This window comes from Scyliorhinus torazame, chromosome X (assembly GCF_047496885.1).
Source record: "Scyliorhinus torazame isolate Kashiwa2021f chromosome X, sScyTor2.1, whole genome shotgun sequence".
Lineage (NCBI taxonomy): Eukaryota > Metazoa > Chordata > Chondrichthyes > Carcharhiniformes > Scyliorhinidae > Scyliorhinus > Scyliorhinus torazame.
Genome location: NC_092738.1, coordinates 31,791,430 through 31,819,195, shown reverse-complemented (window position 1 = coordinate 31,819,195; position 27,766 = coordinate 31,791,430). Strand labels below are relative to the sequence as shown.

Here is a 27,766-nt window from a genome sequence, read left to right as displayed (position 1 = left end):
ATTATGTTGCAGTTATATCGAATGTTGGTTAGGCCACATTTGGAATACTGCGTCCAATTCTGGTCACCGCACTACCAGAAAGATGTGGAGGCTTTGGAGAGAGTACAGAAAAGGTTTACCAGGATGTTGCCTGGTATGGAGGGTATTAGCTATGGGGAGAGATTAAATAAACTGGGATTATTTTCCCTAGAGAGACGGAGGCTGAGGGGCGACCTGATAGATGTTTATAAAATTATTAGGGGAACAGTTGGAGGCTTTTTCCCAGGGTGGAAATGACAATTACAAGGGGGCACAAGTTCAAGGTGAGGGGGTAACGGTTCCGTAGAGATGTGCGGGGGAAGTTGTTTTACACAGGGTGGTGGTGGCCTGGAATGCACTGCCAAGTGAGGTGGTTGAGGCAGTTACGTTAGTGACCTTTGTTGCTACCTTTGGTTCGCTCTTAATTCGTTGCCCGTTGGGTCTTTACTGAATTTGCTCTGTTTCTATAACCTTTGCTCTAGAGTCGCCAGGTATCTTTATGATACCGCCATGAGGTTCAAGTTCAAGTACTGATCAATAACGCAACAGACCAATTAGTAAGATTCAAATCAAAACACATTTATTATACACAGTAAATCACTACTTATGCATAAACTCTACTTTCTAGACTATTCTCTATCACTAAAGGGCCTATACTTAGCTTCGGAACTGGCTCACCAGGTATGGGGAACAAATGGCCTTTTGTTCGATCTGAGTCTGCAGGGTTCAAAAGCTGGTATGGACTGGTAGCTAGGAGCGCCTATCTCGTAGCGTGCGTTGACTGGAGACTTACTTGGTTGATGCAGCAGCTTAGGCAGTTCACTCTCCAGGGTTGATTCGAGTTGCTGAGTGACCCTGCCAAGAAGAACGAATTGATCTTGGGGACTCTATTCTATAGTCCCCAGGGGCTTCACGCCCCTTCGGGGCGGACCCCGTATCTGGTTCCAAGTGATTGGACTACGTTCCGATCACTTGGATCGATTTCTCCAATACTGGAGTTGTTCCCTGATCGCTGGGCGGTACCCGAGTGTCCGTTGGCCTTCCTTTGTCTTGGATCCTGCTGGTGCCGAGGAGTCTGGCTTGGCCTTATTCACCTTAAATGTTTCGATTGTTTCCCGGGGATCGCTCATTAGTATGCAGATGGCTGAGAGTTTCAGTGCTGTCTGGGCTTTTGCAAGTTCCATTACACAGGATTTTTGCACTTGCTAGTTTTTGCCTGTGTTGGCTGAATTTCCCTGCAGTCTTTGCGGACCTCCATTTTAAGTCGGAAAGTGGCCAACCCAGGTGGCTACGCCTTCAAGGGTCATCTGGATAGGCACATGAACAGACGGAGTATAGAAGGGTACAGGCGGTTGGTCTAGATAGGACATGTGATCGGTGCAGGCTTGGAGGACCGAAGGGCCTGTTCCTGTGCTGTATTCTTTGAAAGAAGCGAAACAACAGCCAAATTTGCAAACAACACAAAAATAGGTGGAAAGGCAAGTTGCAAGAGGGATACAAACAATTTGCAAAGAGATACTGATAGGTTAAAAAAGTTGGCAAAGGGAGTTTAATGGGGGAAAATGTAAAGTTATTCATTTTGGAAGGGAAAACAAAAGAGCAGAGTATTATTTAAATGGAGAAAAGCTGCAACACAAAGGGCCTTGGGGGGGGGGGGGGGGATTTGTGCACAAAATGCTGAAAGCTGGCACGCAGGGGCAGCAGGTAATCAGGAAGGCTAATGGAATGTTGGCCTTTATTTCAAGGGGTTGGAGTATAAGAGTCGGGAAGTCTTGCTGCAACTGTACAAGGTACAGGAGACCACATCAGGAATTCTGAGAGCAGTTTTGGTCTCCTTACCCTTATTTAAGGAAAAATATTTAATTGGAGGCGGTTCATAGAACAGTACAGGCCCTTCGGCCCACGATGTTGTGCCGACCATTTATCCTAATCTAAGATCAACCTAACCTACACCCCTTCAATTTACTGCTGTCCATGTGCCTGTCGCTTAAACATCCCTAATGACTCTGGCTCCACCACCTCTGCTGGCAGTGCGTTCCACACACCCACCACTCTCTGTGTAAAGAACCTACCTCTGACATCTCCCCCATACCTTCCTCCAATCACCTTAAAATTATCGCCCCCAGTGACAGCCATTTCCACCCTGGGGAAAAGTCTCTGGTTATCCACTCTATCCATGCCTCTCATCACCTTGTACACCTCTATCAAGTCACCTCTCTTCCTTCGCTCCAGTGAGAAAAGCCCTAGCTACCTCAACTGTTCTTCATAAGACATGCCCTCCAGTCCAGGCAGCATCCTGTAAATCTCTGTATCTTCTCCAAAGCATCCACATCCTTCCTATAATGAAGCGACCAGAACAGGGGACAATATTCCAAGTGTGGTCTAACTAGAGTTTTATAAAGCTGCAGCAAAACCTCGCGGCTCTTAAACTCAATCCCCCGAATCATAGAATTTACAGTGCAGAAGGAGGCCATTCGGCCCATCAAGTCTGCACCGGCTCTTGGAAAGAGGTCCACACCTCCACCCTATCCCAGTAACCCCACCCAACGCTAAGGGCAATTTTGGACACTAAGGGCAATTTAGCATGGCCAATCCACCTAACCTGCACATCTTTGGACTGTGGGAGGAAACCCACGCACACACGGGGAGGATATGCAAACTCCGCACAGTCAGTGACCCAAGCCGGAATCGAACCTGGAGCTGTGAAGCAATTGTGCTATCCACAATGCTACCGTGCTGCCCGCTAATGCTCCCCTGTTAATGAAAGTCAACACACCATACGCCTTCTTAACAACCCTATCAACCTGGGTGGCAACTTTGAGGGATCTATGTACGTGGACCCCAAGATCCCTCTGTTCCTCCACACTTCCAAGAATCCTGCCTTTAACCCGGTATTCAGCATTCAAATTCGAGATTCCAAAATGAATCACTTCACATTTATCAAGGTTGAACTCCATCTGCCACTTCTCAGCCCTGCTCTGCATCCTGTCAATGTCCTGTTGTAACCTGCAACAACCCTCAACACCATCTACAACTCCACCAACCTTTGTGTCTTCGGCAAACTTACTAACCCACCCTTCCACTTCCTCATCCAAGTCATTTATAAAAACCACAAAGAACAGAGGTCCCAGAACAGATCCCTGCGGGACACCACTGGTCACCGACCTCCAGGCGGAATACTTTCCATCCGCTACCACTCGCTGTCTTTCTGCCAGCCAATTCTGTACCTGGACAGCCAAATTTCCCTGTATCCCATGCCCCCTGACTTTCTGAAAGAGCCTACCATGAGCCACTTATAAATTGCCTTACTTAAATCCATGTACACCACATCCACTGCCCGACCTTCATCAATGTGTCTTGTCACATCCTCAAAGAATTCAATAAGGCTTGTGAGGCATGACCTGCCCCTCACAAAGCCATGCTGACTATCTTTAGTCAAACTATGTTTTTCTAAATAATCATAAATCCTATCTCTCAGAATCCTTTCCAGTATTTTGCTCACCACAGACGTAAGATTGACTGGTCTGTAATTTCCAGGGATTTCCCTATTCCCTTTCATCTCCCTCCAATAGGATGGTACTACTCCAGTGGAGAGTGAAGACGCAAAGATCATCGCCAAAGGCGCAGAAATCTCCCTCGCATCCCGTAGTAACCTTGGGATTATCCCGTCTGGTTCAGGGGACTGATGTTTTTCAAAATTTCCAGCACATCCTCCTTAATATCAACCTGGTCGAGTCAATTAACCTGGTTCACACTGTTCTCATGAGCAACAAGGTCCCTCTCTCTAGTGAATACTGAAGCAAAATATTCATTTAGGGACACCCCACCTCCTCAGACTCTAGGCACAAGTACCCTCCACTATCCCTGATCGGCCCTACTCTCACTCTGATCATCCACTTATTTCTCTCACAAGTTCCTAATCCTTCTCACTAGGGCTTTTTCATGCCCCCTTCTAGATCTCCTAAGTCCATTTTTGAGTTCCTTCCTGGCTACCTTGTAACCCTCTAGAGCCGTGCCAGATCCTTGCTTCCTCAACCTTACGTAAGGTTTTGCCCATTCTTCCTCTTGACTATAAGCTCCACTTCTCTTGTCATCCAAGGTTCCTTCACCTTACCATTCCTTCCTTGTCTCAGTGGGACAAAACTTTCCAGCACTTGCAGCAAGTGCTCCTTAAACAACCCCCACATTCCTGTTGTGCATTTCCCTGAGAACATCTGTTCCCAATTTATGCTCCTCAGCTCCTGTCTAATTGGCAGTATAATTTCCCCTCCCCCAATGAAATACCTTCCCATACTGTGTGTTCCTAGCCCCCTCCATGACTATGGTAAAGGTCAAGGAGTTGTGGTCGCTGACACCGAAATGCTCTCCCACCGAGACATCTGACACCTGGCCTGGTTCGTTGCCGAGCACCAAGTCCAATATGGCCTCCCCCCAAGTCGGCCTATCTACATATTGAGTCAGGAATCCTTCCTGTACACACCTGACAAAATCTGCTCCATCCAAACCATTTGCACTAAGGAGGTTCCAGTCAATATTAGGGAAGTTGAAGTCACCCCTGACAAGAACTGTTACTTCTGCACTTTTCCAAGATCTGCTCCTCTATCCAATCTGTTACTCTATCTCTCTGCTGCTATTGGGGACTCTATAGAAAACTCCCAATAAAGTGACTGCTCCTTTCTTGTTTCTGACTTCCACCCATACTGACAGTAGACAAACCCTCAACTACCTCCTTTTCTGCAGCTGTGGTGCACTCCCTAATTAACAGTGCCACTCCCCCTCCACTTTTACCTCCCTCCCTATTCTTCTTAAAATATCTAAATTCCGGAACATCTAACAACCATTCCTGACCCTGTGAAATCCATGTCTCCGTAATGGCCACAACATCGTAGTTCCAAGTACTGATCCATGCTCTTAAGTTCATCTCCCTTATTCCTGACACTCCTTGCATTGAAACAGACACACTTTAACCCATCCCACTGAGAAGGTTCACTGGGATGATCCCCGGTGTGGAGGGATTGTCTTATGAGCAAAGGTTAAACAGGTTGGGACTCCACTTAGAATGAGAGGTGATCTGATTGAAACAGAGGATTCCTCAGGGGCTTGACGGTAATTGCTGAGAGGCTGTTTCCCCTCATGGGAGAGTTTAGGACCAGAGGGCAGAGTCTCAGAATAAAGGGGAGCCAATTTAAGATAGATGAGGAGGAATTTCTTCTCTCAAGAGGGTTGTGAAGTCTTTGGAATTCCACAGAGAGCTGTGGGGGCAGAGTCCGTGTGTATATTTGAGGCTGAGATGGATCGATTCCTGATCAGTAAGAGAATCCAGAGTTATGGGGAAAGGGCAGGAAAGTGGACGTGAAGAATGTTGGATCAGCCATGATCCTATTGAATGGCGGAGCTGGCTCGAGGGGCCGAATGGCCTACTCTTGTTCCTATTTCTTACGGTCTTATGGACAAGGGCAGCAGATACATGCGAACACAGTTAGCACTGCTGCCTCACAGCGCCAGGGACCCGGGTTCAATTCCAACCTTGAGTGACTGTGTCCAGTTTGCACATTCTCCCCGTGTCTTTGAGGGTTTCCTCCAGGTGCTCCGGTTAACTACCACAGTCCAAAGATGTGCAGGTGAGGTGGATTGGCTATTCTATAATTGTCCCTTGGATTAGGTGGGGTTACAGGGATAGGGCAGGGGAGTGCTCTTTCAGAGGGACTCGATGGGCCAAATGGCCTCCTTCTGCAGTGTAGGGATTCTATTAAAACCACCACCTGCAAGTTCCCCTCCGAGTCATTCACCATCCTGACTTGGGAAATATATCGCTGTTCGTTCACTGTCACTGGGTCAAATTGCTGGAACTCCCTCCCTAATAGCACAGTGGGTATACCTACACCATGCAGCAGTTTAAAAGGCAGCTCACCACTACCTTCTCCAGGGCATTTAGGGATGGGCAACAAATGCTGGCCTAACCAGCAAAGCCCATAACCTGTAAAAATTAATTTATAAAAATTATGCTATAGTGATACAAAGCTCTGGTTAGACCAGAACTGGTGTATTGTGAGCAGTTTGTCTAGTGTGATGCCCAAGATATGTTAGCCTTGGAGCGAGAATCATAAATTTACCAGAATGGTACCTGGACTCCAAGGGTTTGGTTGTGAGGAGAGATTGCACAAATTAGGGGCATATTTCCTGGAACTGACAAGCTTAGAACATAGAACATAGAAAATACAGCACAGAATAGGCCCTTCGGCCCACGATGTTGTGCCGAACCTTTGTCCTAGATTAATCATAGATTATCATTGAATTTACAGTGCAGAAGGAGGCCATTCGGCCCTTTGAGTCTGCACCAGCTCTTGGAAAGAGCACCCTACCCAAACTCAACACCTCCACCCAACACCAAGGGCAATTTGGACATTAAGGGCAACTTATCATTGGCCAATTCACCTAACCCGCACATCTTTGGACTGTGGGAGGAAACCGGAGCACCCGGAGGAAACCCACGCAGACACGGGGAGGACGTGCAGACTCCGCACAGACAATGACCCAAGCCGGAATCGAACCTGGGACCATGGATCTGTGAAGCAATTGTGCTATCCACAATGCTACCGTGCTGCCCTTAAGAACAAATAAATCTACACTATATCATTTTCCCGTAATCCATGTACCTATCCAACAGCTGCTTGAAGGTCCCTAATGTTTCCGACTCAACTACTTCCACAGGCAGTGCATTCCATGCCCCCACTACTCTCTGGGTAAAGAACCTACCTCTGATATCCCTCCTATATCTTCCACCTTTCACCTTAAATTTATGTCCCCTTGTAATGGTGTGTTCCACCTGGGGAAAAAGTCTCTGACTGTCTACTCTATCTATTCCCCTGATCATCTTATAAACCTCTATCAAGTCGCCCCTCATCCTTCTCCGCTCTAATGAGAAAAGGCCTAGCACCCTCAACCTTTCCTCGTAAGACCTACTCTCCATTCCAGGCAACATCCTGGTAAATCTTCTCTGCACCTTTTCCAGAGCTTCCACATCCTTCCTAAAATGAGGCGACCAGAACTGTACACAGTACTCCAAATGTGGCCTTACCAAAGTTTTGTACAGCTGCATCATCACCTCACGGCTCTTAAATTCAATCCCTCTGTTAATGAACGCGAGCACACCATAGGCCTTCTTCACAGCTCTATCCACTTGAGTGGCAACTTTCAAAGATGTATGAACATAGACCCCAAGGTCTCTCTGCTCCTCCACAATGCCAAGAACTCTACCGTTAACCCTGTATTCCGCATTCATATTTGTCCTTCCAAAATGGACAACCTCACACTTTTCAGGGTTAAACTCCATCTGCCACTTCTCAGCCCAGCTCTGCATCCTATCTATGTCTCTTTGCAGCCGACAACAGCCCTCCTTACTATCCACAACTCCACCAATCTTCGTATCGTCTGCAAATTTACTGACCCACCCTTCAACTCCCTCATCCAAGTCATTAATGAAAATCACAAACAGCAGAGGACCCAGAACTGATCCCTGCGGTACACCACTGGTAACGGGGATCCAGGCTGAATATTTGCCATCCACCACCACTCTCTGACTTCTATCGGTTAGCCAGTTCGTTATCCAACTGGCCAAATTTCCCACTATCCCATGCCTCCTTACTTTGTGCAGAAGCCTACCATGGGGAACTTATCAAATGCCTTACTAAAATCCATGTACACTACATCCACTGCTTTACCTTCATCCACATGCTTGGTCACCTCCTCAAAGAATTCAATAAGATTTGTAAGGCAAGACCTACCCCTCACAAATCCGTGCTGACTATCCCGAATCAAGCAGTGTCTTTCCAGATGCTCAGAAATCCTATCCTTCAGTACCCTTTCCATTACTTTGCCTACCACCGAAGTAAGACTAACTGGCCTGTAATTCCCAGGGTTATCCCTAGTTCCTTTTTTGAACAGGGGCACGACATTCGCTACTCTCCAATCCCCTGGTACCACCCCTGTTGACAGTGAGGACGAAAAGATAATTGCCAACGGCTCTGCAATTTCATCTCTTGCTTCCCATAGAATCCTTGGATATATCCCGTCAGGCCCGGGGGACTTGTCTATCCTCAAGTTTTTCAAAATGCCCAACACATCTTCCTTCCTAACAAGTATTTCCTCGAGCTTACCAATCTGTTTCACACTGTCCTCTCCAACAATATCGCCCCTCTCATTTGTAAATACAGAAGAAAAGTACTCATTCAAGACCTCTCCTATCTCTTCAGACTCAATACACAATCTCCCGCTACTATCCTTGATCGGACCTACCCTTGCTCTAGTCATTCTCATATTTCTCACATATGTGTAAAAGGCCTTGGGGTTTTCCTTGATCCTACCCGCCAAAGATTGTTCATGCCCTCTCTTAGCTCTCCTAATCCCTTTCTTCAGTTCCCTCCTGGCTATCTTGTATCCCTCCAATGCCCTGTCTGAACCTTGTTTCTTCAGCCTTACATAAGTCACCTTTTTTCTCTTAACAAGACATTCAACCTCTCTTGTCAACCATGGTTCCCTCACTCGACCATCTCTTCCCTGCCTGACAGGGACATACATATCAAGGATACGTAGCACCTGTTCCTTGAACAAGTTCCACATTTCACTTGTGTCCTTCCCTGCCAGCCTATGTTCCCAACTTATGCACTTCAATTCTTGTCTGACAACATCGTATTTACCCTTCCCCCAATTGTAAACCTTGCCCTGTTGCACGTACCTATCCCTCTCCATTACTAAAGTGAAAGTCACAGAATTGTGGTCACTATCTCCAAAATGCTCCCCCACTAACAAATCTATCACTTGCCCTGGCTCATTACCCAGTACTAAATCCAATATTGCCCCTCCTCTGGTCGGACAATCTACATACTGTGTTAGAAAAGCTTCCTGGACACACTGCACAAACACCACCCCATCCAAACTATTTGATCTAAAGAGTTTCCACTCAATATTTGGGAAGTTAAAGTCGCCCATGACTACTACCCTATGACTTCTGCACCTTTCCAAAATCTGTTTCCCAATCTGTTCCTCCACATCTCTGCTACTATTGGGGGGCCTATAGAAAACTCCTAACAAGGTGACTGCTCCTTTCCTATTTCTGACTTCAACCCATACTACCTCAATAGGGTGATACTCCTCGAACTGCCTTTCTGCAGCTGTTATACTATCTCTAATTAATAATGCCACCGCCCCCACCTCTTTTACCACCCTCCCTAATCTTATTGAAACATCTATAACCAGGGACCTCCAACAACCATTTCTGCCCCTCTTCTATCCAAGTTTCCGTGATGGCCACCACATCGTAGCCCCAAGTACCGATCCATGCCTTAAGTTCACCCACCTTATTCCTGATGCTTCTTGCGTTGAAGTATACACACTTCAACCCATCTCCGTGCCTGCAAATACTCTCCTTTGTCAGTGTTCCCTTCCCCACTGCCTCATTACATGCTTTGGCGTCCTGAATATCGGCTACCTTAGTTGCTGGACTACAAATCCGGTTCCCATTCCTCTGCTTGGGACCAGAGAACAGAAAGAAACTATTTCTACTGGTTGGAGAATCTAGGATTAGGGGAGAATGATCTTATTAAAAAATTGGAGCTGGATATTCTGAGAATAAAATTAACACTTGTACACACATTGGGTGGTAGGAGTTTGGAACAATTGATAATGGATCAGTTTGTTAAATTATTCAATTTCAGATTTAAAGATTATCAAAGGTATTAAGGGACCTGGGGCAAGGTTGGGTACATGGAGATAGATCACAGATCAGCCGTGATCTAACTAAATGGTGGTTCAGGCTTAAGGGATTGAATGGCCTACTTGTATTTCTATGCTTCCAGGCATGTCACTGTTCCCTCTGTAATTAGGTCACCAAGAGGTGTCAGTGACAACCTGGTAATTTCACCTCCCTGATTTCCAGAAATTGACAGGAGATAACTGCAACCTCCACAGATACCTTGATCAAGCTTGTATTAGGAATTGACTGGAGCAAGACTCAAGCTTGCTTAATGGAACATAGTGTAGTTGGAAACTATCTTTAATTCATATGATTTGAAAGGTCTGATAAAACCACAAAAGGGTGCAAAACGTTGTTGCTTTGCACAAAGTTTTAAAAAGGCCATAATTTTTATTTCAAATAGTATGGAAAAGCAAAAATATCAGTTTTATCAGCATAAAAGTTTCCTATTTTGCGCTTGTTTTCCATGGATTTAGTAACAATATACTGAGAATTTGAAGAATTGTCACAGTTTAACTGTCAGTGCTGGATTAATTGATATCAGATAGGGCTGAGGTCAAGCTGCTACAATTACCATCAATGTATCTGAACCCAAGGTTTTGACTTATGTCATTTACGCAGTGAACTGCTGGCATCCGGTGAGCACAGTATTTTATATTTTATTTATTGAGCTGAGCTGTGATGCCAAAAGACATGCCAAAAGGTCTTTAAGCATACACAAAGATTATAATATAATAATCTTTATTGTCACAAGTAGGATTACATTAACACTGCAATGAAATTACTGTGAAAAGCCCCTAGTCACCACGTTCCGGTGCCTGTTCGGGTACATTGAGGCAGAATTCACAATGTCCAAATTACCTAACAGCACGTCTTTCGGGATTTGTGGGAGGAAACCCAAGCAGACACGGGGAGAACGTGCAGTCTCTACACAGACAGTGACCCAAGCCGGGAATCGAACCTGGGACCCTGGTGCTGTGAAACCATAGCGCTAACTACTATGCTACTGTGCCGATAAGTGAGTGGAGGGGAGCTGTATCCCCAAAAGCCCGTTCAAATGCTGAAGGATTTTTTAAAAAATTTGTTCTTAGGATGTGAGCATTGCTGGCAAGGCCAGCATTTATTAACCATCCCTAATTGCCCTTGAGAAGGAGACAGTCCTGGTGAATTGCTGCCTTGGACTGCTGCAGCCTATCTCAGTGCTTCTGGAAAGCAAGTTTTAGGATTTATTTTGTGAAATTTAGAGTACCCAATTATTTTTTGTTTTCCAATTAAGGGACCATTTAGCGTGGCCAATCCACCCAACCTGCACATCTTTGTGTTGTGGGGGTGAAACCCAGACAGACATGGGGAGAATGTGCAAACTCCGCGCAGACAGTGACCCAAGGCCAAGGTTCGAAAAGTTTTAGGATTTTGATGCCACAGCAGTGAAGGAACAGTGATATAGTTTTGCTTCTGAATGTAACTTGTGAAAAGCTGTGTTCCTAGTACATTGCTTCCCACCTTCCATTTGTGAATGATTGCCCTTTAGTCTCGCTCTCTGCTTTGAAGACAGCTAGCAATTCATTCTGTCATGCCCCCACTTCTATATTCTCTGACCATATTCGTTTGAAAATCCAGATACATTACACCCACTGCATTACCATTGTCTACTCTCTCAGTCAAAAAAAATAAATAAAGTTGATCAAGCCAGAGATCCCCTATTGAAATCCATGCTGACTGTTCATTATTATAATTCTTATTTCTAGGTGTTATTTGCTGAATATCAAGGGGAGATGAAAAAAAAAGATTCCCTCTTGGCGATGTGGTCATTGACCTGGCACTTGAGATCCAAATGTTATTTGCCACTTACGAGCCCAAGCCTAAATGTTGTACAAGTCTTGCTGCGCATGGGCTGTTTCAGCACCTGAAGAGTCGTGAATGGTACTGAATACTGCAATTATGGATAAATTCTGGCTAAAAATTTGTACGTGAAACCAAATCCATACAACTGAAACAACTACGGATGCTTGAACAGTAGACCGCATCCCTTGCATGATGTTTGATACATTTTACAGAACTAACCTGAATTCCATCATCCATAATAGAAAGCAACTCTTTCATAGAATTTGCAGTGTAGATTCAGTGTAGAGTCTACACCGGCCCTTGGAAAGAGCACCCCATCTAAACCCATACCAACCCTAAACCCATACCTCCACCCCATCCCTTCACCCGTAACCCCACCTAACCTTTTTTGGACATTAAGGGCAATTTAGCATAGCCAATCCACCTAACCTGCACATCTTTGGATTGTGGGAGGAAACCGGAGCACCCGGGGGAAACCCACGCAGACACGGGGAGAACGTGCAGACTCCCAAGCTGAGAATCAAACCTGGGACCCTGGAGCTGTGAAGCAACTGTGCTATCCACTATGCTACCGTGCTGCCCATATGATCAGATATCTTGGGACAGGAATCTAGGCTTTTTAAAAGTAGATAAGTCTCCGTGGTATTGCGCATAGGATGGGGTGTGGACGAGACGGGATTTTTAAAAAAATGAATTAACCATAAGATTTGTGGGCAGCACGGTAGCATAGTGGTTAGCACTGTGGCTTCACAGCACCAGGGTCCCAGGTTCGATTCCCCGCTGAGTCACTGTCTGTGCGGAGTCTGCATGTTCTCCCCGTGTCTGCGTGGGTTTCCTCCGGGTACTCCGGTTTCCTCCCACATCCAAAAGATGTGCAGGTTAGGTGGATTGGCGATGCTAAATTGCCCTAAGTGTCCAAAAAAGGTTAGATGGGGTTATTGGGTTAGGGTGGAAGTGAGGGTTTAAGTGGGTCGGTGCAGACTCGATGGGCCGAATGGCCTCCTTCTGCACTGTATGTTCTAAGGTATAACATCTTGCTGAGGTCTCTGCTATTAAATTAAAGTGTGCGTATTTCTACTTTTTAAATATCACTTTCCATCAAAAATAGGTATACGGATTTGGTATGAGATTAGCTAATGGAATAATACAATGTGGCATTAAGAGACCCGTAGATTGAAAATTCCGAACAGTTGAGAACGCTTTTTTAACTGTACTCAAAATATTTGCTGGTAGATTGTTGTCGAAAAGGCGGATTGGAAAGATCGCTACATTTATTTTTGGAAGCCAGTCTTCAATGTTTGCTACAATGGACTGAAATCAGTATGCTCAGATGGTAGGTGGCCGTTTCACCTCTCACGTCTCTGGTTGAGAGCCCTCTCACTGAAGCACGCCAGGCCAATGAAAGGCTTGGTTAGGACATGAATAAACACAAGTAAAACACTGCGGATGGTGGAATTTTGAAATAAACACAGCGCATTCTGGAACACTCAGCAGGTGCGGGGGGAGAGTTCTCGCCCCAGAGCATTCTGTTTTCGTTGAGTATAACGGGACTCAATCTTGTGTGAAATTTCTCACGAGAGCGATAACAGTCGCCTCCCATGTAATTATTCTATATTAAAGAAAAGCTGACGAGAGCACGTTATTAAACAACCTTGAAATTGCATTGCAACCGGAGAAATGCACGCATTTGCAGCTGATTTGACCAAATGACGGTAACGCAATGTAATGCAGTTGTAAAGAAATAGTGAATTCTAAATCTTTTAAAATATAGATCCATGTGGCGTCCTTCACATTAGGGGAGTTTGTATGAAATATCGATGGGCAGCCCCTCCCGCACTGTTATTCAACCCAAGCTGTCTTTACACTCGAATGCTTTAAAAATGTATGTAATTTCTACATTGAAGTATGCCTACAGCGTACATAGCTTTCTCCTCCATACATGATGGCTACTGCTGAACAGGCTGAAACCACTGTCGCTGGTAGATTTTACCCAGGCGTGACCTTGCGTTGGGGATTATGATCAGTGTTGGATCATCAGAGCAGTGTTGTCCAATAGAAAACGTTGACTAACCAGAGGTGGGGCTACACTGACGCCATTTTATTTACTTGCACTAATTTTAGTAGAAAATGTCTTGCACTCAATATACGTATATGCCCTTCATGTGTATATTTATTCAACGAACATCTACCACCATTCAGTGTGAAACATTTTGCAGTCTTTTGCTGCCATGGATTTACACAATACAGATGAGTAGACTTCGAGATTGTTGTAGTTAGGTACAAACAGCACCTTGACTCATTGTAGAGGATCCCATGACAATGCAGCGGAGGAGCCAGGGTTCACTCGGTGGCCTAGCCAATATTTTTCTTTCATTCAACATCATTAAAACATTATCTGGTGATGCATGCAGGCACAGTGGTTAGCACTTCTGCCTCATGGCGCTGAGGACCCGGGTTCACTACCGGCTCTGGGTCACTGTCCGTGTGGAGTTTGCACATTCTCCCCGTGTCTGCGTGGCTCACACCAACAACCCAAAGATGTGCAGGGTAGATGGATTGGCCGCGCTAAATTGTCCCTTAATTGGAAAAAACGATTGGGTCCTCTAAATTTATATTTAAAAAAACATTATCTGGTCATTATCACATTGATGGAGTTTTCTACGCAACAAAATTGACTGCCCCGTTTGCTAAAACAGTGACTACATTTCAAAAGTACTTAATTGTAAAGCACTTTGGGACATCATGAAATGGAAAGACGATATTTAAATGCAAGACTTATTTCCTTTGGATCTACATGACAAATTCAGGGATCAAATCCGTTCAATAGCGACAAAACAAATGAAAGTAAAATACTGTGGATGCGGGAAATAAAAACCAAAAAGGCTGGAAAAATAATTGAAGAAGCAATATGGACTCAATACGTTAACTCTGTTTTTCTCAGGGCAGCACGGTAGCGCAGTGAGTAGCACTGCTGCTTCATGGTGCCGAGGTCCCAGGTTCGATTCTCGGTCACTGTCCTTGTGGAGTTTGCACATTCTCCCCGTGTTTGCGTGGGTTTTGCTCCCATAACCCAGAGATATGCAGGCTAGGTGGATTGACCACGCTAAATTGCCCCTTAATTGGGAAAAATGAATTGGGTACTCGAAAAAAAATTTTTAAACTGTTTTTCTCACCACAAATGCTGCCAGACCTGCATTTTTCCAGCATTTTCTGTTTTTATTTCAGTTAATGTTGAGTTGATTATGACTCTTTAGAACTGGACAGTCAGGTTTAATGTTGTAATAGGCGGAGGGGGAAGAACAACAAAATGGAAGGTTTGCTTTCGGGTCGAGGGTGAGAGAGGTTAAATGACAGAGATGGCATGGAACAAAAAGCAAGGGGAGTGGTATCGTAGTTGTAATGCAACAAAGCATTTGTCCAGAGAGTGAATGGCAGAATAATGAAAAGCTCTGTCCAAAAGCAATAACATGAAAAACAAGATTCAGACCAGTACATGGCAAAAAAAATCAAAATGGAGGACAGAGTTTGTGGTCTGACATTATTGAACAGTCCAGAAGGCTGTAAAGTGCCTAACCAGAAGATGAAGTACTGTTCCTCAAGCTTCTGTTGAGCTTCACTGGAACAGTGCAGTAGGCCAAGGACAGAAATCTAAGTACAAAGACTTACAACACCAGGTTAAAGTCCAACAGGTTTGTTTCGATGTCACTAGCTTTCGGAGCGCTGCTCCTTCCTCACCTAAGGAGCAGCGCTCCGAAAGCTAGTGACATCGAAACAAACCTGTTGGACTTTAACCTGGTGTTGTAAGACTTCGTACTGTGCTCACCCCAGTCCAACGCCGGCATCTCCACATCATAGAAATCTAAGTGTCAGAGCAAGGTGGTGATTTAAAATGGCAAGCAACCAGAAGCTCAGGGCTGTACATACAGACTGGGTTGAGGTGTTCCACAAAGAGGTCACCCAAGTGTCTTTTAGATCCTCATATTCCACATACTGATCAGTTACAGTTTGCCTATCAACCTCATAAGTTTCTCCACGATGCTTTTCTGACCTTGGTCCATTTGGTCCACCATCACACAGATAGATTAGGAAACAATGTACATGCTGTCTTTGGTCATTTATCTTACGGTTTTACTACTTTGCGCCTATTCAAGCTACTTGAAAAGCCTTGATGTTAAACTTACTTTCCTGCTTTGGATCAGTGATTTCCTTCACAACAGGATCCAATGGGTGTTAAGTTTCCGGGATTTACTCGGAGCCCGTGTTAACAAATACTGGATCGCCTCAGGGCTGTGTACTGTCACCTTTACTTTTCATCTCCTATGGAAATGATTGTCAGAGTATGCTGACAATCCTGAAGTATGCTGATGACACAGTAGTCGTGGATCTCATAAAGAATAACAAAAGAAACTATAGGAACTGAGTGGAGAAGATCATAAAATAGTGTGATAACAATTCTCTTAACTGAATGAAAACAAGATGAAAGAACTAGTTACAGACTTTAAGAAAAAGTCAGTTAATGATATTGTTCCTGTGAGGAATCATGATGTTAACATTGAAATAGTTACTAACCACAAGATGTTAAAGTAAATGATAAGTTGAATGGGAGGGAACAGTATACAGCTGTAGTGGTCAAGGGACATACACGATCAGAAAATTAAGATCCTTTCAAGTAGGGTGGCATGGTGGCACTACTGCCTCACAGTTCCAGGGTCCCGGGTTCAATTCCGGCTTTGGGTGACTGTCTGTGTGGAGTTTGCACTTTCTCCCCGTGTCTGTGTAGGTTTCCTCCAACAGTCCAAAGATGTGCAGGTTAGGTGGAGTGGCCATGATAAATTGTCCCTTAGTGTCCAAACGGTTAGGTGGGGTTACTGGGTTAGGGTGCTCTTTCCAAGGGCTGGCGCAGACTTGATGGGCCGAATGGCCTCCTTCTGCACTGTGAATTCCATAGGACATTCTACAATCATGAAACTCTTCTATAAGGCTATAGTTGAGCAGTATTGTTTTAGGAAAGCAAACTCTTTAACGGTACAGAGATTATTAAACCAGGCAGGAAGAGTATTTGATCAGCAGATCGTCACAAAATCTGCTCTCATAGAAGTTTGACAAAAATAAAGTGTCATGAACAATGAGAATTATTCCTTATATTAGTGCTGGTTGCTTTTAGGAAAAAGGCTACAATCCCTCACAGGACAAATCGGTTCCTCATTATGCCCTACTGTATAAGAAATTCTAGCAGCAGTTTGATGAGGATATGCACTCAGGGTGATTCTTTTATTGTTCTTCTCCTTTTTTAACAAACGAACAATGTACCCAAAATGAATTTCCATTGGACAATAAGGTGAATTTAAATTGCATTTGGTTTCCCCAATGTAGAGGAGACAGCATTGTGAGTAGGGAATACAGTATAATAAATTGAAAGCAGTACATGTAAATCGCTGCTTCACCTAGAAGGTATGTTTGGAGCCTGGGATGGTGAGACGGAAACAGATAAAAAAGGTAGGTATTGCATCTCCTGCGGTTGCATGGGAAAGTGCTGTGGCATTGGGGGTGATTTAGTGGGCCAGCATAGAATCCCTACAGTGCAGGAGGCCATTTGGCCCATCAAGCCTGCACCGACCCTCTGAAAGCGCACCCTACCTAGGCTGGTTTTACCCCAGCCCCGGGTCACTGTCCGTGTAGAGGTTGCACATTCTCCCCGTGTCTGCATGGGTCTCATCCCCACAACCCAAAGATGTGCAGGGTAGGTGGATTGGCCACACTAAATTGCCCCGTAATTGGAACAGAATAATTGGGTACTCTAAATTTATTTTAAAAAAAGACATGGCAGAGGATGATTTTGTAAATGAGGTGACTGGTGGGGTGGAAAGAGAGGAAAAGAGGAATCCTAGCGCGGTTCTGGGAGGGCGGGGAAGGGGTGAGAGCAAAATGTGGGAGATGGGTTGGACAGTTGCTTAATGGTACTCTCATTTAATCAGTTCCTGTTAACCAACTGACTGGTCTGTTTTAACACAAAAGCAAAATATTGTGGAAGCTGAAATTCAAAATGATAAAAAGCAAAAACCGTTGAAAATACTCAGCAGGTCATGCAGCATCTGTGGAGAAAAACAGATTGAACATTTCAGGTTAATGACCTTTCATCAGAATAGAAGGAAGATAGAAATGCCTTCACCTCCCTCCAAAAACCACATCAGGTTCCCCATGGCCTCACTTTCCACCCCAGCAGTCTCCTCATTCAAAGTATCACCCTCCACCATTTACGTCACCTCCAGCATGATGTCACCAACAAACACATCTTTCCTTCCCATTCAGCGTTCCGAAGGGGCCATTCCAGCCATGACACCCTGGTCAACTCCTCAATCACCCCCAACACCGTGCCACCTTTTTTAAGCCAGAAGAAGGGGGAGGCGGCAGGTAGAACAAAAGGGATGATTTGTGTTAGGTGGAGGGCAGGACAGTTTAACCAATAAAATATGATATAAAAGCCAAAGAAAGTGGTAATGGACCCACAACCTAAAAGATGTGCAGGGTAGGTGGATTGACCATGCTAAATTGTCCCTTAATTGGAAAAAATGAATTGGGTACTCTAAATTTTTTTAAAAGAAAGTGGTAATGGATATGGTAAAGAAAAAAAAGTTTGTCCAGGTGAGGTGTGAATGGCTATAGTGCGGCCATCTTAATGCAATTTGAATGGATAAAGAAAGAAAGACAGCAAAAAAAAGAACAAGATGAAGGCAGAGGTTATGATCTAAAGTTGTTGAACGCGATATTGAGTCTAAAAGGCTGCCGAGACAAAAGATGAGGTGCTATTCCTTGAGCTTGAGTTGAGCTTCATTGGAACACTAGCAGATCAAGAACAGAGGTCAGAGTGGGAGAAAGGTGAAGAATTAAAATGATAAGCAACAGGATGCTTAGGGTCATGCTTGTGGACCGAACAGAGGTGTTCCGCAATGCAATACCCAGTCTACGCTTTGTCTCCCCAAAGTATAATAATATTCTTTATAAGTGTCACAAGTAGGCTTACATTAACACTGCAATAAAGTTACTGTGAAAATGTAGGTGTGATGACATAGTGAACAGGGAGTGCAGTATACTAAACTAAAAGAAGTACAAGTAAATTGTTGTTTCACTTGGAAGGAGTGTTTGGTACCATGGATCGTGAGAAGGGAAGAGGAGAAAGGAGAAACTCCTAAGCCTGCATGGGTAAAGTGCCGTAGGGAAGGATGGGGATGTTCAGGGTGACTGAGGAGTGGATTAGGGTATTGCAGAGGAAATGTTCTTTTTGGAATGCTGAAAGGGGAGGGCAGGGGTAGATGGGTTTGGTGCTGAAATCATGCTGAAGCAAGTGAAAATGGTGACAGATGCTCTGATGAATACGGACGATGGTGGAATGAAAGATGAGGACATGGGGAGCCCTATCATGGTTTGGAGAGGGATGGGAAGGGGTGAAAGAATAAGTGCAAGAAATGGATTTGACACAATAGAGGTCTTGGTGAACTACACTGGGGGGACAAAGGGAGATGTTTCAGAAGTGCTGGGGTGGTAGGTCGCATCATCAGAATGGCAGATGTGCCAACTGTGTGGTATTATCACAAGCTGGTTTCGCTCAGTTGGCTGGACAGCTGGTTCGTGATGCAGAGCGAGGCCAGCAACGCCGGTTCAATTCCTGTACCAGAGGATATTCAAAGCCTCAACCTTGCCCCTTACCTGAGGTGTGGTGACCCTCAGGTTAAATCACCACCAGTCAGCTCCCCCCCTCAAAGGGGAAAGCAGCCTATTGTCATCTGGGACTATGGTGACTTTACCTTATTATCAAAGACATTAAAAAGTCAATAATGTGTACATGGCAAGCAACTTGAACATAAACCTTAAAAGATCACATTTGCCTAACACCTGATCACACCTCACATACAATAAATTACTTTGAAGTACAATGTCCTCCACTGTGGATAACGTGGTGGTGGTCACAGCAGCCATTTTGAGCACAACAAGATCCCACACCAGTAAAGAGGTGCTAAGCAGCTCAGGAATCAAAGTTGCTGACGCTGGGTGAGAGAAAGGTCGCAGATGTTCGAATATTACAACGGACCTTTTAAAAAGGCGACGCCTTTGGGAACCTGCCTCCCTAGCACAGCACTGAAGTGTCGAGTCAGCTCAGATTGCGGCTGAGGTTCGGGACTGGGGGCTAAAATGGACGCCGTTATCCTCGTAAGAGAGAGAGCCCGAAATTTAGGAGACAGGATTTGAAATGATTTTGGGGAGAACATGTGTCAGAAGTGAACCGAGCCGCTGTAAACATTTTCCCCCGACTCATTACCTTAGAACGTAAGAAAACGTGATTGAGCATATGAAGAGGCGGGCACGAGCCTGATTGACAGCCGAGGGGGAGGCGGGACTTCCGGCCTGGCCCCGGCGGCGACCAATCAGCGCGACGCGCGGACGTATGATTAACGCCGTAACCATAGCGAGCAGCGTGCGCTGCGTCACTTTGCCAGGGCGAGGTGGAGAGGAGGGGGGCAGCAAGCAAAAAAAAAAAGAGGCTAGAACGCGCTTCTCCAGACGCCACTTGGTCTTCTGAGCTCCCGACAACCGAGTAGAGCTTCAACGACACAGCAACCATGTAAGTGCTGCTTTCACAGGCGGCTCGAACAGCCAGTGGCGTCTTCTCCGCAGTACCCGTGAGGGGTGGTGTGGGAGGGCCGGCCAGCCAGGCGGTGGGAGTTAGGCGCCTTTTCGCCAGCCTAGGCCGCTGCAGTTTTTTTTAAACTCACTTAGCAAATAGGATGGGGAGGAAAGGAAGGTAAAAGATTGAGAGCTTGCAACATTTTGAAATGTTCCATCTTCTGTCTGGTAGCCGAATATGTGTTTCAGCGAATGCCTTATTCCAAACCCAATCCATGGAAGGGTTCTTATCGGCTGCAGTAGGTGGGAAGGGCATTTAATGTGCAAATGGCTTTGGCACACCGTAGATTCTCACTGTCCAGATGTGATTTTGCAGCTGATGAAATTTTTAATTTTGGGGTGTGAAAATATTTGGGGTGAAGGGGGGGAAGAACCCCTCCCCCGGCTTGCTCACACGTGTGGAAAGGCACGGGGCAAGCCTTCCGGGACTGTCAGGTTCCAGCGCAATTAATTCCATTTTCATCCTTTTTGAAATCTTGCAGCTTTATCGACAAAGAAACCTATATGTGTACATTTTTATTCTCTTTCTCTCTCACCTGAGTGAACGGACAGCACCGAATGAGGCGACGGCAAACGATTTGAAGGAAGTGCGGTTTCTAGAAATTTCTCTCCCGGTGCGCGCACGCGCGGACACCTCGGGGCTGCTCGATGCTAAATGTTTAATCGGATTTTCTTTTCTCTCCCTCATCATCATTTTTTTTTTAATAGCCATTTTCTTTTTTATTTTAAAGGTGGATTTTTTTTCCCCCACCCCCGCCGGCGGTCTTCCATTTGGCGGCAGGATTCCCCGGGGGGGGGGGGGGGGGGGAGCGGCTTTGGCTGTTGCGCAATGCTGGACGAGCCGCCATTTAACGCAGCCTTCGCAGGCTTTTCCTGATCTAGCGCAATGTTCGCTGCAAACACATTTTTTTTTCCTCTCGTTCTCTTTCTCTCATCGCGATTCTGGCTATGCCATTATTCGCAGAGCATCCCTGGCTTCGATTGCTGAAATCTGCATGCTTGAGTGTCTTTCTTCCCCCCCCCCCCCCCCCCTTTGCCAGGCCTTGTTCTGCGCACATTGCAAGAAAATCCAGATACGTCCAAAGGGCCACGAGTTTCAGCTTCTCCCAAGATCTGGGATGCAGCTCCATATTCTCACCAGTCGCAAATGCAGCAGTAAATGTTACTGGGCAACGTGGTTGTAACCCAGGATATCAAGGAATCTATGGGAAATGATATGTTTTTTTGCAGCAGCATTTGTGCCTGTACTGACTTGAGTGAGTCCTGTGAAGTACCACATTGGGAGCCCGCCATGCTTTGCTGAGGGGATACAATACAGAAGGTAAACTAGAATGTATAAAAAGCAAATTAGTGCGGATGGTGGAATCTGAAACCAAAAGAGAAAATGCTGGAAAATCTCAGCAGGTCTGACAGCATCTGTAAGGAGAGAAAAAGAGCTCCCGTTTCGAGTCCAGATGCCCCTGTCTCAAAAGCTGGTAAACTAGAATGTTGCTGCTTGCTGAGAATTGGGTTTTGAAATACTGACGAGGGGAGCTGAACAAAACTAGGAGTGTTTTAACACTGGGTGGGGAGAGAAGTGAGTCGGCTTTGTGTGAAGAAAAGAAAATCCTAATGAAAGTAACTGAATCCTGCCAGTCTAGCTCAAGAGTGAAGCACAATTTCAAGTTCTGAGTGACCAGGATGCTGTAAACAATTCAACAGCTTTTATGGGTGGCCGTCACACAAGATGGTGGGTGGCGTAATAGTGAACTAATCAGATGGACATATACATTCACGACTCCTTAAAAGTGTCAAGGTAAAAGATTGTTCTGATCTTTTAGAATCAGCTGCACTGTCGAATAGGATGCTCTGGCAGACTATAGTACCTTTTTCTGATTTGATTCTTCTGCCCCCAAGTTCTCTTAATGTTCCTGTCCCCTGTACATTGAATCTTCCATAACTGTAGGATCATTGTTCAGATTTCTCTTGGTGGACAAAGCTCCAAAGTATTTTCTCATAACTGTTCCATAATGCTTGGACAAGCTGCCTGAATTTTGTCTCTACTGGCTCTATCGCTGAAATGTTGCTCTTGCTGCTTGACGATCCGTTTCTTGATGGATGTAATGCTGAAGGGTCTCTTCTGACCGGAGTACTGTGGTTTGATCACTTTCATCTGACCTCTATTCAATTCTTCTGGCCATGTAGTTATTGGCTTTGATTTTCTGCTCTATTGATTTGATGTGTTTATCATTAAGCCTACTAAGACTCCTCTGTCTCTTTCAGCTTCATATATGCTATTTATCCACCAGTCGTCCACCTATTCTTTTGTATAGTGTCCCACGTATGCCTGCATTTATTTTTTTAAAATTTGAGTACCCAATTCATTTTTTTCCAATTAAGTGGCAATTTAGCATGGCCAATCCACCTACCCTGAACATCTGTGTTGTGGGGGTGAACCCCTGCACATCTTTGGGTTGTGGGGGTGAAACCCTCGCAAACACGGGATGATCGAACCTGGGACCTCGGCGCCGTGAGGCAGCTAGGTTAACCACTAGGCCACCGTGCTGCCCTGTTTGTCTGCATTAAATATCACCTACCATGGCACAGTGGTTAGCACTGCTGCCTCACAGCACTGAGGACTTGGTTTTGATCCCAGCCCGGGTCACTGTCCTTGTGGAGTTTGCACACTCTCCCCCACAACACAGGGATGTGCAGGGTAGATGGATTGGCCACGCTAAATTGCCCCTTAATTGGGAAACAATGAATTGGGTATTCTTAAATTTAAAAAAAATAAAAATCTATGGTTGCCATTAAGCCAGCTTCTTCCATTTCAATGATTTACCATGAACCCCGTACCTTTTGAGTTTAATGGTCTTTCACATGGAATTTCATTGAGGGTCAGAAGTGATCATGTCATTAGAAATGCAAAGTTCATTGCTGCCTGTTACTTGCTCCAAGTTCAGGTGCTTGGTCAAGATCTTTCCTGAATTCATGCTGAATGCTGTTAACGAGGTTGTTACAATGATAACTTCTGGTGGTCTCACTGCTAATGTAAGCTACTGTTTGCAGGTTAACTGCAGAAAACATTCCTCTTGTAAGATGGCTGCTGATGAAGACTTAATGGCTCATTAACATTTTTATTTACTTTTTGTTCTCTGGGTGTGTGAGCCCAGCTAGGCTGATTTGCTGTTGTGGTGCAGAGCTGGATTCTTGAATATTTTTAGAATACAGTGGCTAGTCTGATTTACATGGTTTTTTTTCACATAACAGTGGGCAATCTGGTAATGAGCTAGATCCCTCCCATGGGTTGAAGTAGGGGGAAAGGACAACTCAAAAATTTGCTTTCTAAAGTGTTTTGGTGAGGATCAATGCGTGACTGCTTCATTTTGTGTGATTGAATCAAGTCCTGCTACCTTAAGGTAAGGAAAATAGTAATAAACAGTGGAAGTATGCTACTGCAATGGACATATGAAGGATTGAGGATTTGTGATATGGAATAAACCCATTTGTGTTTTGAAGAACTAGGGATGAGACTGTGGTAGTGAACCGATTTAGACCACCCAGGTTGTTTGTAAATTGCTTACACGCACATTCCTGCTTGAAGCTGCTGTGTTGGCTAGAAAGAAAGTTGTGCTGCAGCAAGTAAGACATTCTATATGTTTTTGGGCTTGCACAGTGGTTAGCACTGTTGCCTCACAGCTCCAGGGACCTGGGTTCAATCCCTCGGGTGACTGTGGAGTTTGTACGTTCTCCCTATGATGGTTTCCTCTGGGTGCTCCGGTTTCCTCCCACAGTCCAAAGATGTGCAGGTCAGGTGGATTGGTCATGATAAATTGCCCCTTGGTGTCCAAAAGGTTGGGTCGGGTTATGGGGATGGGATGGAGGCGTCCGCTTAAGTGGGCAGTGACTAATGTGTCAAATGCCGATGTATTAAGCGGTATCACCTCAACACTCTAGGCTACGACTTGAGGTGCTTATTTAGACAATGTGTCCTGGCTCACAAACATTGAACAGAACCGATCCATGTGCCAATTACCAACCTACATGCCCTAGAATCTAGTAACCTAAAGAGTCCGAAGGGGAGGCAAGAGCATAACTAAGTTGAAGATTTATCGAGCAAGCTGAATATTACTTGTCATCGACATGGGGATCTTTGGTTCAAGTGAAAAGATTGAATCAGGTTACTAAACTCTAGGGCATGTAGGTTGGTAATTGGTGCATGTCACATGGATCGGTTCTGTTCAAATGTTTGTGAGCTTTACTAAATAAGCACCCCAAGTCATATCCTAGTGTTGGGATGATGCCTCTTGATACATCTGCATTTGGCACGGGTAAGTTTGGAGTTTTATTCTTTGCAGATGCTGTTTTATCTGGTGGTGAGCCGTCTTGAACCATCGGTGCACACGCACTACTGTTAGGAAGGGGGTTTTGGGGCAGCATGGTGGCGCAGTGGATAGCACTGCTGCCTCACGGTGTGGAGGTCCCAGGTTTGATCCTGGCTCTGGGTCACTGCAAACATTCTCCGTGTTTGCGTGGGTTTCGCCCCCACAACCCAGAGATCTGTAGGGTAGGTGGATTGGCCACGCTAAAATTGTCCCTTGGGTACTCTTATTTTTAAAAACATTTTTTAAAGAAGGGTATTTTGATCCAGGAACACTGATGTCAGGATGGTGAGTGGCATAGATACATAGAACATATAGTGCAGAAGGAGGCCATTCAGCCCATCCAGTCTGCACCGACCCACTTAAGCCCTCACTTCCACCCTATCCCAATAATCCCTCCTAACCTTTTTGAACACTTAAGTGCAATTTAGCATGGCCAATCCACCTAACCTGCACGCTGTTGGACTGTGGGAAATCGGAGGAAACCCACGCAGACACGGGGAGAACATGCAGACTCCGCACAGACAAGTGACCCAGCGGGGAATCGATCCTGGGACCCTGGCGCTGTGAAGCCACAATGCTAGCCACGTGTGCTGCCCAAAGACCTATAGGTGGTGGTCTTCCCGTACATCTGTTGCCTTCCTCTTTCTCGGTGATGGAAGTTGAGATTTTGGAAGGTGCTGTCAAAGGATCCTTGGTGAGTTGCTGTAGTTCATCTTGGAGATGGTGCACACTGCTGACATTGCATTGGTGGTGGATGACGTTTGCCCATTCTTGGTGTCTGCGTGGGTTTCCTCCGGGTGCTCCAGTGTCCTCCCACAGGTTGGGTGGATTGGCCATGTTAAATTGCCTCTAAGTGTCCAAGGTTAGTTGGGGGTAACGCTGATAGGGTGTGGATTGGGCTTGGATAGGGTGGTCTTTGCAGGGTCAGTGTGGACTCACTAACCCTGCACTGCGTACACTCAATATGCTGAATAGCCTCCTTCTGCACTGTTGGGATTCATGATTTTTTTTTAAAGTGTTGTTGAAGCTGTGCTGATTCAGGTAAGTGGTGAGTATTCCATCGCACTCTTGTATTTGGGCAGACTTTGGGGAGTCTGGAGGGGAGTTACTGTTTGCAGAATCCCCAGTCTCCGATCTGTTCTTGTATTTGCATTATTTACATGGCTGGTCCAGTTCATTTTCTGGTCGATGGTAACCCACAGGATGTTGGTAGTGGGGGATGCAGCTACCGTAATGTCATTGAATGTGATGGGGCGATGGTTAGATTCTTGATCTTTGGAGATGGTCATTGCATAGCATTTGTGTGGTGTGAATATTACTTGCCACTTATCAGCCCAAGCCTAAATGTTGTCCAGGTCTTGCTGCATGTGGACATGGACTGCTTCAGTATCTGAGGATTGTGAATGATGTTCAACATTGTACAAGACATCGGCAAACATCCCCACTTTGACTTTATGATGGAAGGAGCATTGATGAGCAGGTTATTGCTGAGTAAGTGCCACTTGATAGCGCTGTTGACTTGTGATCGAGAGTAGACTGATTGGGTGGTAATTGGCCTTGGTAAAGGTTGGATTTGACCTGTGTTTTTTTTTGCGGGCAGGACATATATGGTGATTTGGATAGATGTCAGTGTTGTAGCTGCACTGGAACAGCTTGGCTAGGGGCATGGCTATCTCCAATACTGTTGCTGGAATGTTCTCTGGGCCCATAGTCTTTGCAGTATTCAGTGCCTTCAGCTGTTTTGTAATCGAGTGGATTGAATCTGATTGGCTGAAGACTCGATGATGCTGGGGGATCTCTGGACGAGGCCAAGATGCATCATGCACTCAGCTTTTCTGGCTGAAGATGGTTGCAAATACGTCAGCCTTGTTTTTTGTCCTGGGCTCCCCGTCATTTGAAGATCATAGAATTTACCATGCAGAAGGAGGCCATTCGGCCCATCGAGTCTGCACCGGCCCTTACAAAGAGCGCCCTACTGAAGCCCCCGTATCTCTCTTCTCTTCCCCCCCCCCCCCCCCCCCCACTTAACATGTTTTTTTGAACACTAAGGGCAATTTAGCATCGCCAATCCACCTAACCTGCACATCTTTGGGCTGTGGAGGGAAACCGGAGGAAACCTACGCAAACGAGGAGAACGGGCAGACTCCGGGCAGTGCCCCGGCCGAGAATCGAACCTGGGACCCTGTGCTGCCCTTGATGGGGGATATTTGTGGAACCACCTGCTCCAGATCAGTTATCCACCATTCACAAATTGACGTTGCAGGACTGCAGGCGTTAAATCTGCTGCTCTATTGGTTGTGGGATTGCTTGGCTCTAGCCAGCGCATGCTGGCTTTTCCTGTTAAGGCCATCCATGACCTCCTGGATACCCAGTTCTGAGTTGCTAGATGTGCCCAAAATCTTTCCCATTTAGCACAGTGATTGTGCCCCACAACATGGAGGGTATCCTTGATGTGAAGGTGGGACTTCATCTCCACACTGTGCAGTGGTCACTGTTGCCAATATTATGAGCGATACATGCACCTGCAAACGGGTAGATTGGTGAGGTTGAAGTAGAGTAAGTTTTTCTGTTGTTGGATCCCTCGCCACCTGGCGCAGACCCAGTCTAGCAGCTATATCATTTAGGGCTCGTCAGTCCTGGTGCTATTGATTGGATTTGTTTATTGTCACGTGTACCGAGGTACATAGAACATAGAACAATACAGCGCAGTACAGGCCCTTCGGCCCACGATGTTGCACCGAAACAAAAGCCATCTAACCTACACTATGCCATTATCATCCATATGTTTATCCAATAAACTTTTAAATGCCCTCAATGTTGGCGAGTTCACTACTGTAGCAGGTAGGGCATTCCACGGCCTCACTACTCTTTGCGTAAAGAACCTACCGCTGACCTCTGTCCTATATCTATTACCCCTCAGTTTAAAGTTATGTCCCCTCGTGTCAGCCATATCCATCCGCGGGAGAAGGCTCTCACTGTCCACCCTATCCAACCCCCTGATCATTTTGTATGCCTCTATTAAGTCTCCTCTTAACCTTCTTCTCTCCAACGAAAACAACCTCAAGTCCATCAGCCTTTCCTCATAAGATTTTCCCTCCATACCAGGTAA

At 45.5% G+C, this 27,766-nt stretch overlaps 1 protein-coding gene across 1 annotated transcript in view; it reads left to right on the top strand.

Moving 5' to 3' along the window:
- Window positions 1-20,076: 20,076 nt before the first annotated feature.
- LOC140405486 (prostaglandin E synthase 3-like) overlaps window positions 20,077-27,766 on the top strand; it is a 30,925-nt gene continuing 23,235 nt past the window's right edge. Inside the window, exon 1 of the mRNA XM_072493984.1 lies at window positions 20,077-20,231. Within this exon, the coding sequence (XP_072350085.1) occupies window positions 20,230-20,231 (2 nt within the window). The 5' untranslated portion in view covers window positions 20,077-20,229. The remainder of the gene's footprint in view (window positions 20,232-27,766) is intronic.